Raw genomic sequence first — 12,690 nt, 5'->3', positions numbered from 1 at the left:
GCTAATCTGCACAGAGCTTTGGATTTACGAAGATATTTCCACTGCCTGGTGGAAATTACCTCATGCTGAAATTATATGCAAATACATTTTGCTGCAATTACTGAAAATCTATGAACATGGTTTCTATTTATTTTGATGGATTTCTTTTTATTGGCGTAGGAGTCCATTTTTTATTTCAGTAATGCCCACCCTGAAGACAGAAGTTCCATAGTGCAGCTTTGCCTGGAAATGGTATCTTTTTGCTTGCACTGAATATGTTGTGATAGTTGATATGATGTCCCTTGATGTCCCTATGTCTTGATTTGGAAAAGGTGGTGGTCCACCATTCCTAAAGATGTGTTTCTCTTTTAATAGGGCTTTTTCCAGGTCTTAAATTACAGATCCTTGTGGAATATGCTTGCTCGATTTTCCATAATTCAAATAAGCATTCTCTCAAGCCCTCATTGTTATCAGGTACCCAAGCAGATGCTTAGTGATGTCTTCCCTTCCTCATACTTTCCTTAAAGACACCAAGTACTGAACTCCATGAATTAAAAGAAGCCTGTTGACATCCTATGAAAAGCACATAACTGGCAGGCAGAAAACTTTTCTGTTTCATGATTCTGTTGAATGATCTTAGGTCTTTTGACTTCTGATTCCCTGTCCCATATGAATAATGATACTGACATTCTTTGTAAAACAACATGATATCCATAGACGAATAGTCACATACTCTTACATGTTCAATGTCATTAAAACATAAATTCATAAACCTTTGTCTTTCCCTTTTTTTTTTTTTTTTTTCCACATGGTCCAGAGGAATACAAACCGTTAAGACCAAAGATGTGAAGAAGAAGGAATTATTTGTTAGTACTGCCAGAGAAATCATGGTGGAAACAACTAAAACTCTATACCATTTTCACAAAGTGAGGGCTTGCAGCTTGGTGTTAGCTGATAAAGAACTGAGACCACACTGGAACTCTGAGAGAAAAAAATTCAAAAACCAAACCACATTGGAAAAAACTTTACTGTACTGAATTTTTTGAAATACAATTAAATTAATTGCACACAATATAATCCTACTCAGAAGAAAATACAACTTTTCCAAGAAGTATCACTCTACATTCAATAGTTTTTCTTCTACAATCATTCATTTTCTCATTTTTTTCCAACATACAGAGAGTGCATATCATATTACGTAGCATATATCATAAAGCTGGGATTTACAAACAAGCTAAAATAACGTATTCAAAATGCCACTGATGTTTGCAGTTCCTTTGTAAATCCTAGTTCTACTGTTCTGACTGGTACAACCGTGAGTTATTTGCCATTTTTCTGTACTTACAGATGTGTATCCATCATATCAAAAACATCCCCTCTCTACAAAACTCACACTGATGTTTGCTGCCAATGCACTTAAAAGAAAATCATGTTTAACTCGTATTGATTTGCAGCAATTTTTCTCTTCAGGAATGAAACACTACACTCTAAATAGGAACATAACTAATTCCTCTTGTTCAACAATTAATTAGTTCACAGTTTCTACTTATGTATCGAACGCACTTATTGACAGTTCTTTATGTGAAGAGGAAAGATGTCAGGAAACAGCACACATATTTTAGTCACCCTTTGCAAAGTCTTAGCAATATCATGCAATGCGTTTCATGAGAGAACTGTACTCTTCTACCAGTTTCTTCTTCTCATTTAATTTTTCCAATATGGCATCCATTAAATATGAAGCAAAAGGAAACTGAAAAAGAAACATAGTAAGAAAAATGACCATTGAACTTTATTTTCTTCATGTGAAAAACATTTATTAAATATCTTTAAACTGTTAGATTTCACTTAGTTCTGACAAGCACCACACATACACACATCTGATCTGTAAAGTTCACCTGCCTGGTTAGTGCCTGAAACTTTGCTCTCTATCATAAAAATGATAAAAGAACAGAGTAAAATGAGAAAAGATAAACGCCTTATTGAACAATTCATGCTTTACTGACCATGTTAATGATGTAAACTGCAGTACTAGCATCTCTGTCATTTATCTTCAACCAGCTGATCAATAAGAGGTTACAGTCATCTCTAGGGCATGCAGAAATCGTACTGCATGTTCGCTGGTCTCAGGAGGATGAGTCAGAACTACCAGTACAGCTTTCAGTGTTGTGACAATGGCAGCAAGTTTAGACTTTGACATCAAAACTTGTAAATAAAAACAAAACCCCCCAATCCCTGAAAGCTCCAATTGTATTGATTAGGATAATACACAAAAATCTTATTCTCTAAAGTATGATACCAAAGATCTGTATTTACATAATTACAGAAAATACAAAAACCTCTTTATATCTGTTCTGATATAAAAAATATTTGCACAGTGTCTTCAAGTAAGGAGATTTGGTATATTTTTCTCCATTATTGCTTTAATACTAAAGAGGTTTTCTTTCACAATCTTGCTGCATGAGTGCACAGTAGGGAAGTACTTTTGAAGGTGGTACAAAGCACTAGTTGTTGCAACTCCACCCCAAGAGTTCACAGCAGTGTGCCAGAGGAGAACCAAATAGTTTTAGTTCATCCTTGGAAAAGTCTCTGTTAGTTTCAGAGAGCTCTGTCAGCTTTCTTGAACCAGTATGATCAGTGATAACAGAGGGGACAATCCCACAGAGAAACTAACAGCTGCCACTCATATCAGAAGCAGAGATAATTTTACTTTAATAAGGCCAACAGAAATAAATTAGGTAAAATACAGCAATTAGTCAAGCAGGTCATAGAATCACAGAATGGTTTGCGTTGGAAGGGACCTTACAGACCATCCAGTTCCAACCCCCTGCCACGGGCAGTGACACCTCCCACCAGACCAGGTTGCTCAAAGCCCCATCCAGCCTGGCCTTGAACACCTTTGGGGACAGGGCGTCCACAGCTTCTCTGGGCAACCTGCTCCAGTGCCTCACCAACTTCATAGTAAATAATTTCTTCCTTATACGTAATCTAAACCTACACTCTTTTGGTTTAAAATCATTCCCCCTTGTCCTATCATTATCTGACCGTGTAAAATGTTGCTCTCTATCTTCTATCTTTCTATCTATCTATCTATCTATCTTTCTAAGAACATTTTAAGTACTGAAAGAAAAGTCAATCACCAGCTTCCTCTGTTTTTCATAACTGTAGTTCAGGGCAACTCTTTTTGCCACTGGAACCATTCTCAAGGTCTACACTCAAGTACCTCTGCTCTGATTTTACTTTTCCACTTCTCTATTCCTTCTTAAAGATGAAACTAGTTTATCCTAGGTATACATAACAAACAATAATAGTAAAATAAAATAAAATAAATACAATAAAAATAAAATAAATACATTTGTAGGATCACGCCAAATACATATGCTGGTGTAATGGCAATATCCTGATATTTATCATTATTAACAAGTCAGAAAAAAAAAATCCAAAATGGTAGCAAGGAAAATCTTATTAATAGCAATCATCTACCATGAACTGACAATACTGGGACATAAGACAATCCTGTGTTCTGCTCAACAGTCAATCTGCAGTTACGGAAGAGGGCTGGCAACATGCATTATTACTCTTTTCTACAGGAAAGGGGATTTTGTAGGGCTGGTACTTGCTGACCAGCCATGTCTCTGTCTGTCATAAATAACTTCTGTCTGTGATAAGAATTTTCTCGTAGTCATCTACACCTGTCAGCCTTCTCCAGTACACTTCTGTGATGACTTTTTGGGGAATAGAGGGATCCAACACACTGAGCACAAATCTATTCAGAGTAACACAAGACCTAATCTCATCTGAAATTCTGTGACATTTACTTGCTACTGTGCTTTAAAAACACTGACCCTGGCATCCTGTTCACTCTAATTGCTCTCCCTCCTTGTCTAAATATGGTTTTACGAGAACACTATACCATTACCTCAAAATCTCTAATTCTTCTTGCCAGCTTGACTACATTCATTTTTGATACATTTTACCTCCTTAATGTTCTGCCCAAGATGAATGTTTTCTTATTGATGTCTCTGGTTCATATCATTCTAGCTGCATTTTACTTGCTGCTTGCTACTCTCTGTGGCTTCCATGTCATAGCAAAGTGATTTTTAAAGAAGTCTTTCCATTTAAATCATTCATTTAAATCAAAAGCATTTGAAAGTTGAACATTATGTCATTCTTTCCTATTTGTTGGTTTCAGAGAGTACTGTATGTTTTTATCTGTTTTTCTTTCCATACAGACACCCAGGACTGGATGATCTCTACAGTCTTCATCTTTAATAGAAGCCTGTCAGGTTTACTTTTAATGATGACTCTGTAACTATCCTGGGAAGCTTCCCTCTACGTTTCTCCCCAGAACTTCACAACCATAGACGATGTCTCTACTCCATAGTATTTATCCCAATTTCCAAACTTGCCATATGCTTGGGGAAGGCTTTCAGAGTTCAGCAAGTGCGAAGCACACACCTAAGGAGTAAAAGCTTGTTTATACCAGTGATAATTATGTACAGGATGATTCTTCCTTCAAGTGGTTTTCAATTATCTGTGCCACAGCCAATTTATCTGAACACTGAGCATTAACAATGATAGCAACCCTAAATCAGTACGTTACGGGAGGCTTTTGGAGAAGTAGTATTCAACTTATTTGTATAAAATCAGAAAACTTGTGAAAGCAAAGTATGTATGTAAAGATTTTTATTTATCTAACTCCACCTTCTATTTATTTAACTCTAGAAATTATAGATTTCTTCCTTGGTACTAAAAAGCCATATAGATGAAATGGTGCATTTTTTACACATCTTATCAGACAGATATCTTGGTGTAAGGTAACATGGTCCTAAACAGTCAAGAACGCTGGTAGTTATTTCTAATTCTCTCACCTATTTATTCTTACTTTGAGTATGCTTTTTTTCAAAGATCCCTTCTGTAAAAAAACATACTAATAACGTCTACTGACCTTACACTACATTGCTGAGTCTCACCCAGCATAAACACACAGCTTTCTGATCTGCCAGTGAAAAGACTCGTACTGAGTGCAAGGCAATATTGTTATTTTAATGAGACACAACATCACCATTCATGGACTGCAACATGACTTGGCCTCTGTTTCACAAACACTAAAATGTGTTAACGTAGAAATAATGGTATTTTATTTCTGAAATACACAAATCAGTGGTTACACCTATTTTAAATCTCCCCATAGGGATCATCTGTATAACACATTTGCCCAGAAAACTATGCAAACTCACTGCAAAGCTGCCTCAACATGAATTGAGTGAACCATAAAGAATAATCTAAAAGTTAAAATTAAGTAAAAAAGAAAAGCAAAGAAAAAAGAGTAAAAATGAAGAAACTCTAGTTTATGACTAAAACCTCCCGATTTTACTGTAAACTATAAGAAAAATTAAAAAAATAAAATAAAAAATTGTGATATGCTTCTTTTCAGTATTATTCTTTGTCCTGCTTTCGTATAGGTGTATGTACTTGCTTAGATAAACATGTTTGTGTGAGTCTCTGTATTCTTATCCTGAGTAATCAAGACAATTTATCCTTGTACTTAGTCCACGACAAGTTATGTAACGCGTTTTTGTGTCTGTGCATGAGATAAAACAGATTTATACCACAAAGGATAGTCAAATTTCAGGATGGAGCTCTTAATCTTGCAGTAAGAACAGTCTGATGGTCTGATACCAACGTTAATAGTATCCAGGACATGATTCATACTGCACTGCTGCTGCTTTTTAAGGTGCAGGTACCTGAATCACCTTGTGATGGTGGTAAGTGTGCGTGTGTGTGCACAAGTGAATACATACATGTGCATGTGAGCAAATGGCAGGCAAAGCACAGACACCTGTTCAAAGAGAAGGGGGAAGACAGACAGGCTGGAGACAGACTGAGGAAAGCAAAGTAGGTGAGTTGTAACTCAGGAAGTTTGAAAGGAAACAACTACAGCTGCTAGTGTACATACGTGGATGAGACCAGAGGAAGTCTGTATTTAGAATCCAGTGCAAATCCTAAAAATGGGCTGGGCAAAGTCCTTACTGATGAGGAGTGTGTGTGTTGTTCCAACCCCATGTTCTAGAGATGGGCTATACACATACCTACAGGGAGCCCACAGAACAGAGGGGAGGGAGTTCTTCTGGAAATCTTCACCACAAATTTCACCACAAATTAATGATCTGTATATTAATAACGAGGTCATGATAGAAAAGATTTCATTGGCTGGCTTTGTTTATGTGAGATATGATATCCCATGGAGGACCTGAAGAGGGAGGGAAGACCAGTGCTGCTGTCTATCTGATAGGGGACATGCTAAATCAATGCTGACATTTGGTACAGTGCTTGGAAGAGTTGGGCAGATGATTTGTATTTTATTAGAAAAATAATTATTGGAGACTTCAGGCAGTAACCTGGATTGAGGCTAACTGTTGTACTCGCATACTAAATTATTAACTGATTACTTAGAGATGCTGTTCCTTACGATCAGTCACAATGAATGAAAGCCTTGGGTGGTAGGAAAAATCTTGTCTAAGCTGTGAAAAGACGTCATCCTATCAATTTGACTATATAAAGTTTCTTATAATGGGAAAAAGCTAGAGAAGTGTTTTTTCTTGATGATTATAACGAGAGTACTACTATAGTACTAATGCCAGGTTCAAATAATAAGGCACACACAGAGGGGAGATATGTGGGAGAAAGTATGTAAAAACCCCATCACAAGTCAGGCAAGCTATAAGCACAGCTATATATCGAGATACCCATACTTATTCCTTCCTTCCCCAAATATCATAAGCTCCCAAACACTCAGTGCTCTACAATGTGATGTATCTCCCGGGTTCTTTCTCCCATGCCCGCTCACTAACACATATTCAGCCTGATGTCTCTATACGGGGCTCAGCTACCCCACTGCAGAGACACCGGATACCTGCATACGCTCAGGTGAAGTGTCTCCACTGTACTCTTAGATTACACAATTCTTATTTACATAATAACATCCCGAAGCAGAGATGTCTCTGTAAAAGTTGTACGTTTCCTCATGAAATGTTTTGATAGCATTTGATAAAATGACACAAATTCTGACTGGGGACTGTGAGATTCATGAACACAAAAATATTTAGCACTGAAGTATTAACATTTTTGTAAAGCTGACATAAACTACACTTTTTTAAGTTATAAGTGCTCCGCAAATAAAGGTACAGATGAAGTGTAAAACGGAGGTGTGCTATACTTTATGATTACACTTTAGGGGGATCTATAAAATGACAGTAAAAAGCAACTAGTGCTTTCCCCAGTCCCCCCCAAAATTCTAATGCAGCAGTAAAATGGCGTATGTCAGTAATAAAAATAAAATGTCTATGACATTTTAAATGTTATCGTACTGTCACGGAGGAATAAAATTAGCTTGAAGGATGATCTAAAGGGATATGATGCAGTTCATTATGTATAACAGCAACAGCAGCAGTTTCCCAGTGTTCATAAAGGTTTCTCCATTAAATTTACCTCCAGTCAATAATTAGGAGTCCACAAATAAACCTAGGCAATTAAATCAATACTGCTGGGCAATTATGTTCCAAAGTCCTGGCTCAATGGCACAAAAAGACACTATATCAAACTGCAATATTAAGTGATCTGATGCAATTTTCAACTGAACATTTTCTCAGAATAACAGAAAAGGTCATGCCTGCATCTTTGTTTCAGTATGTAAACGCATACACTGTTTGTCAACCTGTATCACTAAATAAGCAGTCTGTTTTGAGCAAAGTCTTAACCTAAAGCGTTCATTTCACCATGAGCTTTAGTTTCCTGATCAGAAATATTACCAATGTCTGCTAAAGAAAAACACAACTAACCTCTTTACAAGGTACGAGTTAAACAGTTTAAAGGGCACAGACCTCTTCTGTGAGCTGCTCCTAAACAGAGACCACGAAATCTAAGCAATTTCCATTCATGTGACTGAGCAAGGACAGAAAGGAAAAGCAGAGCTGGCTACTCCCAAAAAAGCACTAATTCCCCTGCCATTCTAAAGATGATTGATTTGCCAAGAATTACTTTTACCTTCAGAGCTCCTCCTGTGGAACCCCACAAGATGGAGCAAAAAACACTGAAAACCACTATTAACTTGTATACAAAGTGATGTGGCTAAGAGCAAGAAGCTCCCCCATCCTTAGTTAACATTTGCAATCTTAATATAGTTGGTTGTATAGTCAATAATCCCCTCACTCTCCATGCCCTGGCTTTTGCTCTCTCTCTACATCAGACAAAGAGATGTGATAAGATTCTGCTTAGGATTTTTTAACAATCTGCCAAGGAATGACAATAAAAATAGAATCAGAATTCCACGTTATATTCTGCACAATCTGATTCCTAGTTTGGAATCTGTGATATGAGCAGAATCTTGAAATTCACAAATTAAAAAAAATAAAATCTTACAATGCAGGCAGTTTAGTGAATAGAAATACTTGTGTATTTTCTTCTGAATTCCATGTAACACTGTGAGGTGTTTAAATTAAAATGCCAGTATTTCTGACAAAGCCAGTAAAAGCAAACTGCTATTTCTATCTCCACTGCAGCAATTAAGCAGTCTTAATGGCAGCAATTTTTGATAATGAAAGAGGAAAAAACTGTAATTTCTTTAAAATCTGGTCATAGGACACAATCTAGACACAAAAGCTATTAATGATAAAACATTTCAATCTGCAAGTGATTGTTCCCTTGAAATAGTTTTCCAAATATTTTCTGTCCTTCACGTTCCTAATAGAAATGTACTATATTGCTAATGGACACATGCTAATGAATATGCATTAGGAACACTGGATTTATAAATCAAATATTATTTCACTTCAGACATCAGCTACACATCATCTGAATAAAGAAGAGAACTAAAACATAATGGAAAAGTTTCAAGAGTCAGTGCATGTTGTCAGTGATGTCCAAACAAAAGCTGACTATGGCTAGAAAAGCAGGGCTCTCACCTGCCAATAAACTGCCCTTGATCACTTACAAGAGGGGAGCATCCCAGCAGACTCTGTGTGTATTAAAAAAAAGACTTGAAAGAGAAGAAAAAGTATCACACAGGTCACAGCGGCAGTCTCAATGGACCCCTCAGGGATTTCTGCTAGTCTCAGACTTGTCATCCTCTATGCAGCTTTCCTCTCTGCCCAGAAAATGTCGATAGGAAAATGTTTGAGGGGCCTCTGGTGGAAATTTTTTCATTCTTTCTGCATTGACAGGATGCCAAATCAATATTTACTTCCCACTAACAAGCTGCTCGAGGTCTCAGTAGAAAATATTGTAGAGAATGCGGGAAGACACGATAATAAACAGCTGTCTGGCTATGAGGAAAACATGAATTGACTGGAAACAGGTCCACAGTAAAAGGTCACTGAAACCCATGAACTCCTCAGGTGTCCGTATCAACTACTAACTTTAAAGGCACATAATAAAAAATCTCTTTTTCCTAAGAGGTATGAGAGGATGGATCCATTTCACTCTAGCACGCATTACAGACTGTCTCAATAATTTAATTAACACATTTGTCAAGATCTGTGCTGGTTTTCTCCGGCATTGTTTCACTGTTTTGAGCTGCTGAGTTAGCCATCACAAATCCTAGGTTAACATCTCTTCAGTTTTATCCAGTGACTCTTATTTTAAAAGAAATAAAAAGGAAACAACACAAAATGAGGATTTTATCGCACTTACTAGTGGCATAGTTACAAGGACAATGGATTATTTACAACCTAAAAACACTTAGCTATTCAGAGTAAAAAAATATAATTCATTAAGGGAAGATATAAATTTAGAACCTGTGCTTCAAGAAGCTTCTGTATCTTGTGCAGCCATTCCTTGTCTTTTTCAGATTCCATTTTTGTCTTTGCTGTTTCCTAAAAATAGAAAAATATAAAATATACACAATTTTTAACACCACCTGAGAAGAACATAATGAATGATAAAGGACGTGTATAACTGGATACATATTAAATAAACAAAATGTAGAAGTCAGAACTATGCTCACAGAACTAGTTACCTGAAGCATGCTCACTGAATATGAGGGCTCTGTTAAATTTATAAACCTATCCATGTTTGTGTATGTCCCTAGAAAGTTGCAAGGCATGTTCTTTTCATATAAATATACAAGTATATATGTGATCTATGTGGAAATCTTATAAGTTCAATTTAAAGGTTCCTGAGCCTACACACTAATAAATGCAATAGGTATCTAAAATTTGTGTAGTGTAAATTCAACACCCGTATTTTAAAATTGTTTTCTGTTTATTGTTGAGTATATCTGTGTGTTTTACACATACATCCTCCACACAGCTTACAAGCAAAAGAAAAAGGATATAAAGATTTCTTTCAGAATGAGGTAAGCATGCAACAATTCTGTCAAAGCCAATCACTTTATAAGGGTGTAGAAATGTTTATAAACAGGGCAGGGATCAGTCCATAATATTTATATTTACAAATGTAACCTGTGTCAGTGCATACACATAACATGCACATTAATTTAAGTCAATCGAAAACTCTCTTTTGTGATTTATACGATATAAAGCTCCAATGAGGCTACGGCTAAGCTGTCAGTATTGTATGGTTCCAGCCCAATAAGGGTCAACTCTGAGGCACTTATTAAATGCAAGTGCAGGGGCTTTGTCATGTATTATATGATCAGGCCTAAATAACTCTGGACAATAATTCCTATTACTGTATTTCTTTCATTGAGAGTGACTTGATGAACACTATCAACTATTTCATAGTAATATGATTTTTTTTTTTTTTATCTGAGGTCTTTTCCAAAGCAATTGATTGTATGATTCTGTGAAAATGCATGATAGAATCAACAAAAAAAGGCAATGGATTCCTCCCGAAAACATATGTCTACTAGAATACCTTTAACAGGTAAGTATGACAATTGAAGAAGGTAAGCATCCTCTGAACCAATTTGGCACAAGAGACATTCTAATTTTTTTTTCATTAATGCAAAAGTCTATTTAAAATATATAACCCTGCCAGATATTCTCATGAAAAAGAAAGCTACTTTCAAATAATGCCTCTACACCTGAATGCTCAAAACAGTGTATTTATATTTTATTTATGTATGCCCAAAGTCTTGACAACTTAGGAATCTCTAACCTGACCTTTTTATTTAAATTCAACGATTCTGTTCTTCTTGTGCTAGATGCTGCACAATCCAGACTTTAGCTGGAAATTCTTTTCCAGAAGAAATGAATTTACAGCATCTTCTGATCTATCCCCTTTTTACTGTAGAGTCCTTAAAATAACTTACCTCATCATCTTCTACTTCTAATATCTCCTCAAGATCAGTTGTTGAAACATTAAGGATAGAAGCTGCCAACTGAACCGACTCTTGGGAAAGACCTTTTTTACATGCCCTCGCTTCTTCCTTTTTTTTTGTCTGCTTGATTTTTATTCTCAGCTCTTGTATGCTGTGCTGTAACTCTGTGCTTAGAGCCTGGAAGATGCAAGCAGAAAATAAACCAATGCAATTTTTCTTAAAGTACAAACACTATGAAAAACACAGTATCATTTAAACTAAGCTCCTTTAGCTAGGAACTATCTTCATTCTGTGTTATTGGTTGAATAGGGTATACTCTGTAGTATGAAATAACATACTTAGAAAACACAGGATGAATTAGTACATCAAACATAAAATGTTCTTAAACGTAGCTACATATTTTCTTAGTATGCCTTTAGAGAAGTAACTATATTCATAATGCCATCAACAGTAAGACAAAGCAGATTCTGCAAAATCAATTAAAAATGCTTTTCTGATTCAGTCTACCAGACTTAATTTCTGTAATGTGGTATATACTGCTAAGCCAGAAGGATGGTTGCAGCTTTAAAAAAAATCCAGAAAAACTGAAGAATATTGTTAAGAGAAAACTGATTGGTACATTTTGGAAAGGGCAGCTTTTTGAAAGATTTAAGTGATAGGAAAGGAGAACCATTACCTGGGATGGAAAAAAAAAAAGGACTTATGGGATTTAACAATCCTGATGTAAAACCTAGGCAAAGTTAAAAAATCGAGAGGTGGCTGGACAAAAAATTGTACTCTCAGCTAAATGGAAAGAAGAAACCCAGTCAGGGTGAGGCTGCTCTCTTAGTTTAAAACTAGAATTAAAAGTAACAGTACAAAACATCCTCCTGAAGAGACTGTTTTAAGCTGAATGAAAACTGGTTTGGGTTTTTGTTCTCCAACAGCATACAAGTACTGAGCTTGACTAATACCTACCAAAGCTGAACATGCGCAAATGGCTTAACAAAGAACCGATGCTTCAAGTTCTTACCTATCACATTCCTAAATTTTCTGATTCATTGAAATAACACAAAGCATTAGTATAAATTACCAGTTGTGTAATCGCAATTATTTTGTTTCAACATTTATGCACGTATGACAAAAAGGTTTTGTCAAAAGCACAGTGAGGCAATTTTATTTAAAAATTGTTGGCTGAGAGACAAGAGCAGTAATTCAATGTCAGAAGATCCTCCTAGTGTATTCAATGACTCAAGCAGAGCGGTGATTGTCAACATAGACACTGTGGCTGAGTTTAAAATGAGAGAATAAGCTTTTTTTTGATCGTCATATGTGGGTCTCATCTTATTAAACTATTTCTCATGAGTAGCTGATAAATTCCTGGCAATTCTTTTGCTGCAGAATGCCTTCATCTCTAGAAACTGACTGCAGAATTATGAAGCCTGTTTATTGGA

At 36.1% G+C, this 12,690-nt stretch overlaps 1 protein-coding gene across 1 annotated transcript in view; it reads right to left on the bottom strand.

Moving 5' to 3' along the window:
* Positions 1-987: 987 nt before the first annotated feature.
* The window catches only part of CNTLN (centlein), a 207,473-nt gene continuing 195,770 nt past the window's right edge, over positions 988-12,690 (bottom strand). The window contains 3 exon segments of the mRNA XM_035558564.2: positions 988-1,729; positions 9,771-9,848; positions 11,249-11,434. Coding sequence (XP_035414457.1) covers positions 1,628-1,729; positions 9,771-9,848; positions 11,249-11,434 — 366 coding nt within the window. The 3' untranslated portion in view covers positions 988-1,627.

The sequence above is a fragment of the Cygnus atratus genome, chromosome Z (genome assembly GCF_013377495.2).
Source record: "Cygnus atratus isolate AKBS03 ecotype Queensland, Australia chromosome Z, CAtr_DNAZoo_HiC_assembly, whole genome shotgun sequence".
In the NCBI taxonomy this organism is placed as follows: Eukaryota; Metazoa; Chordata; class Aves; order Anseriformes; family Anatidae; genus Cygnus; species Cygnus atratus.
The sequence above is the reverse complement of the archived record's forward strand: the minus strand, read 5'-3'. Positions and strand labels throughout refer to the sequence as shown.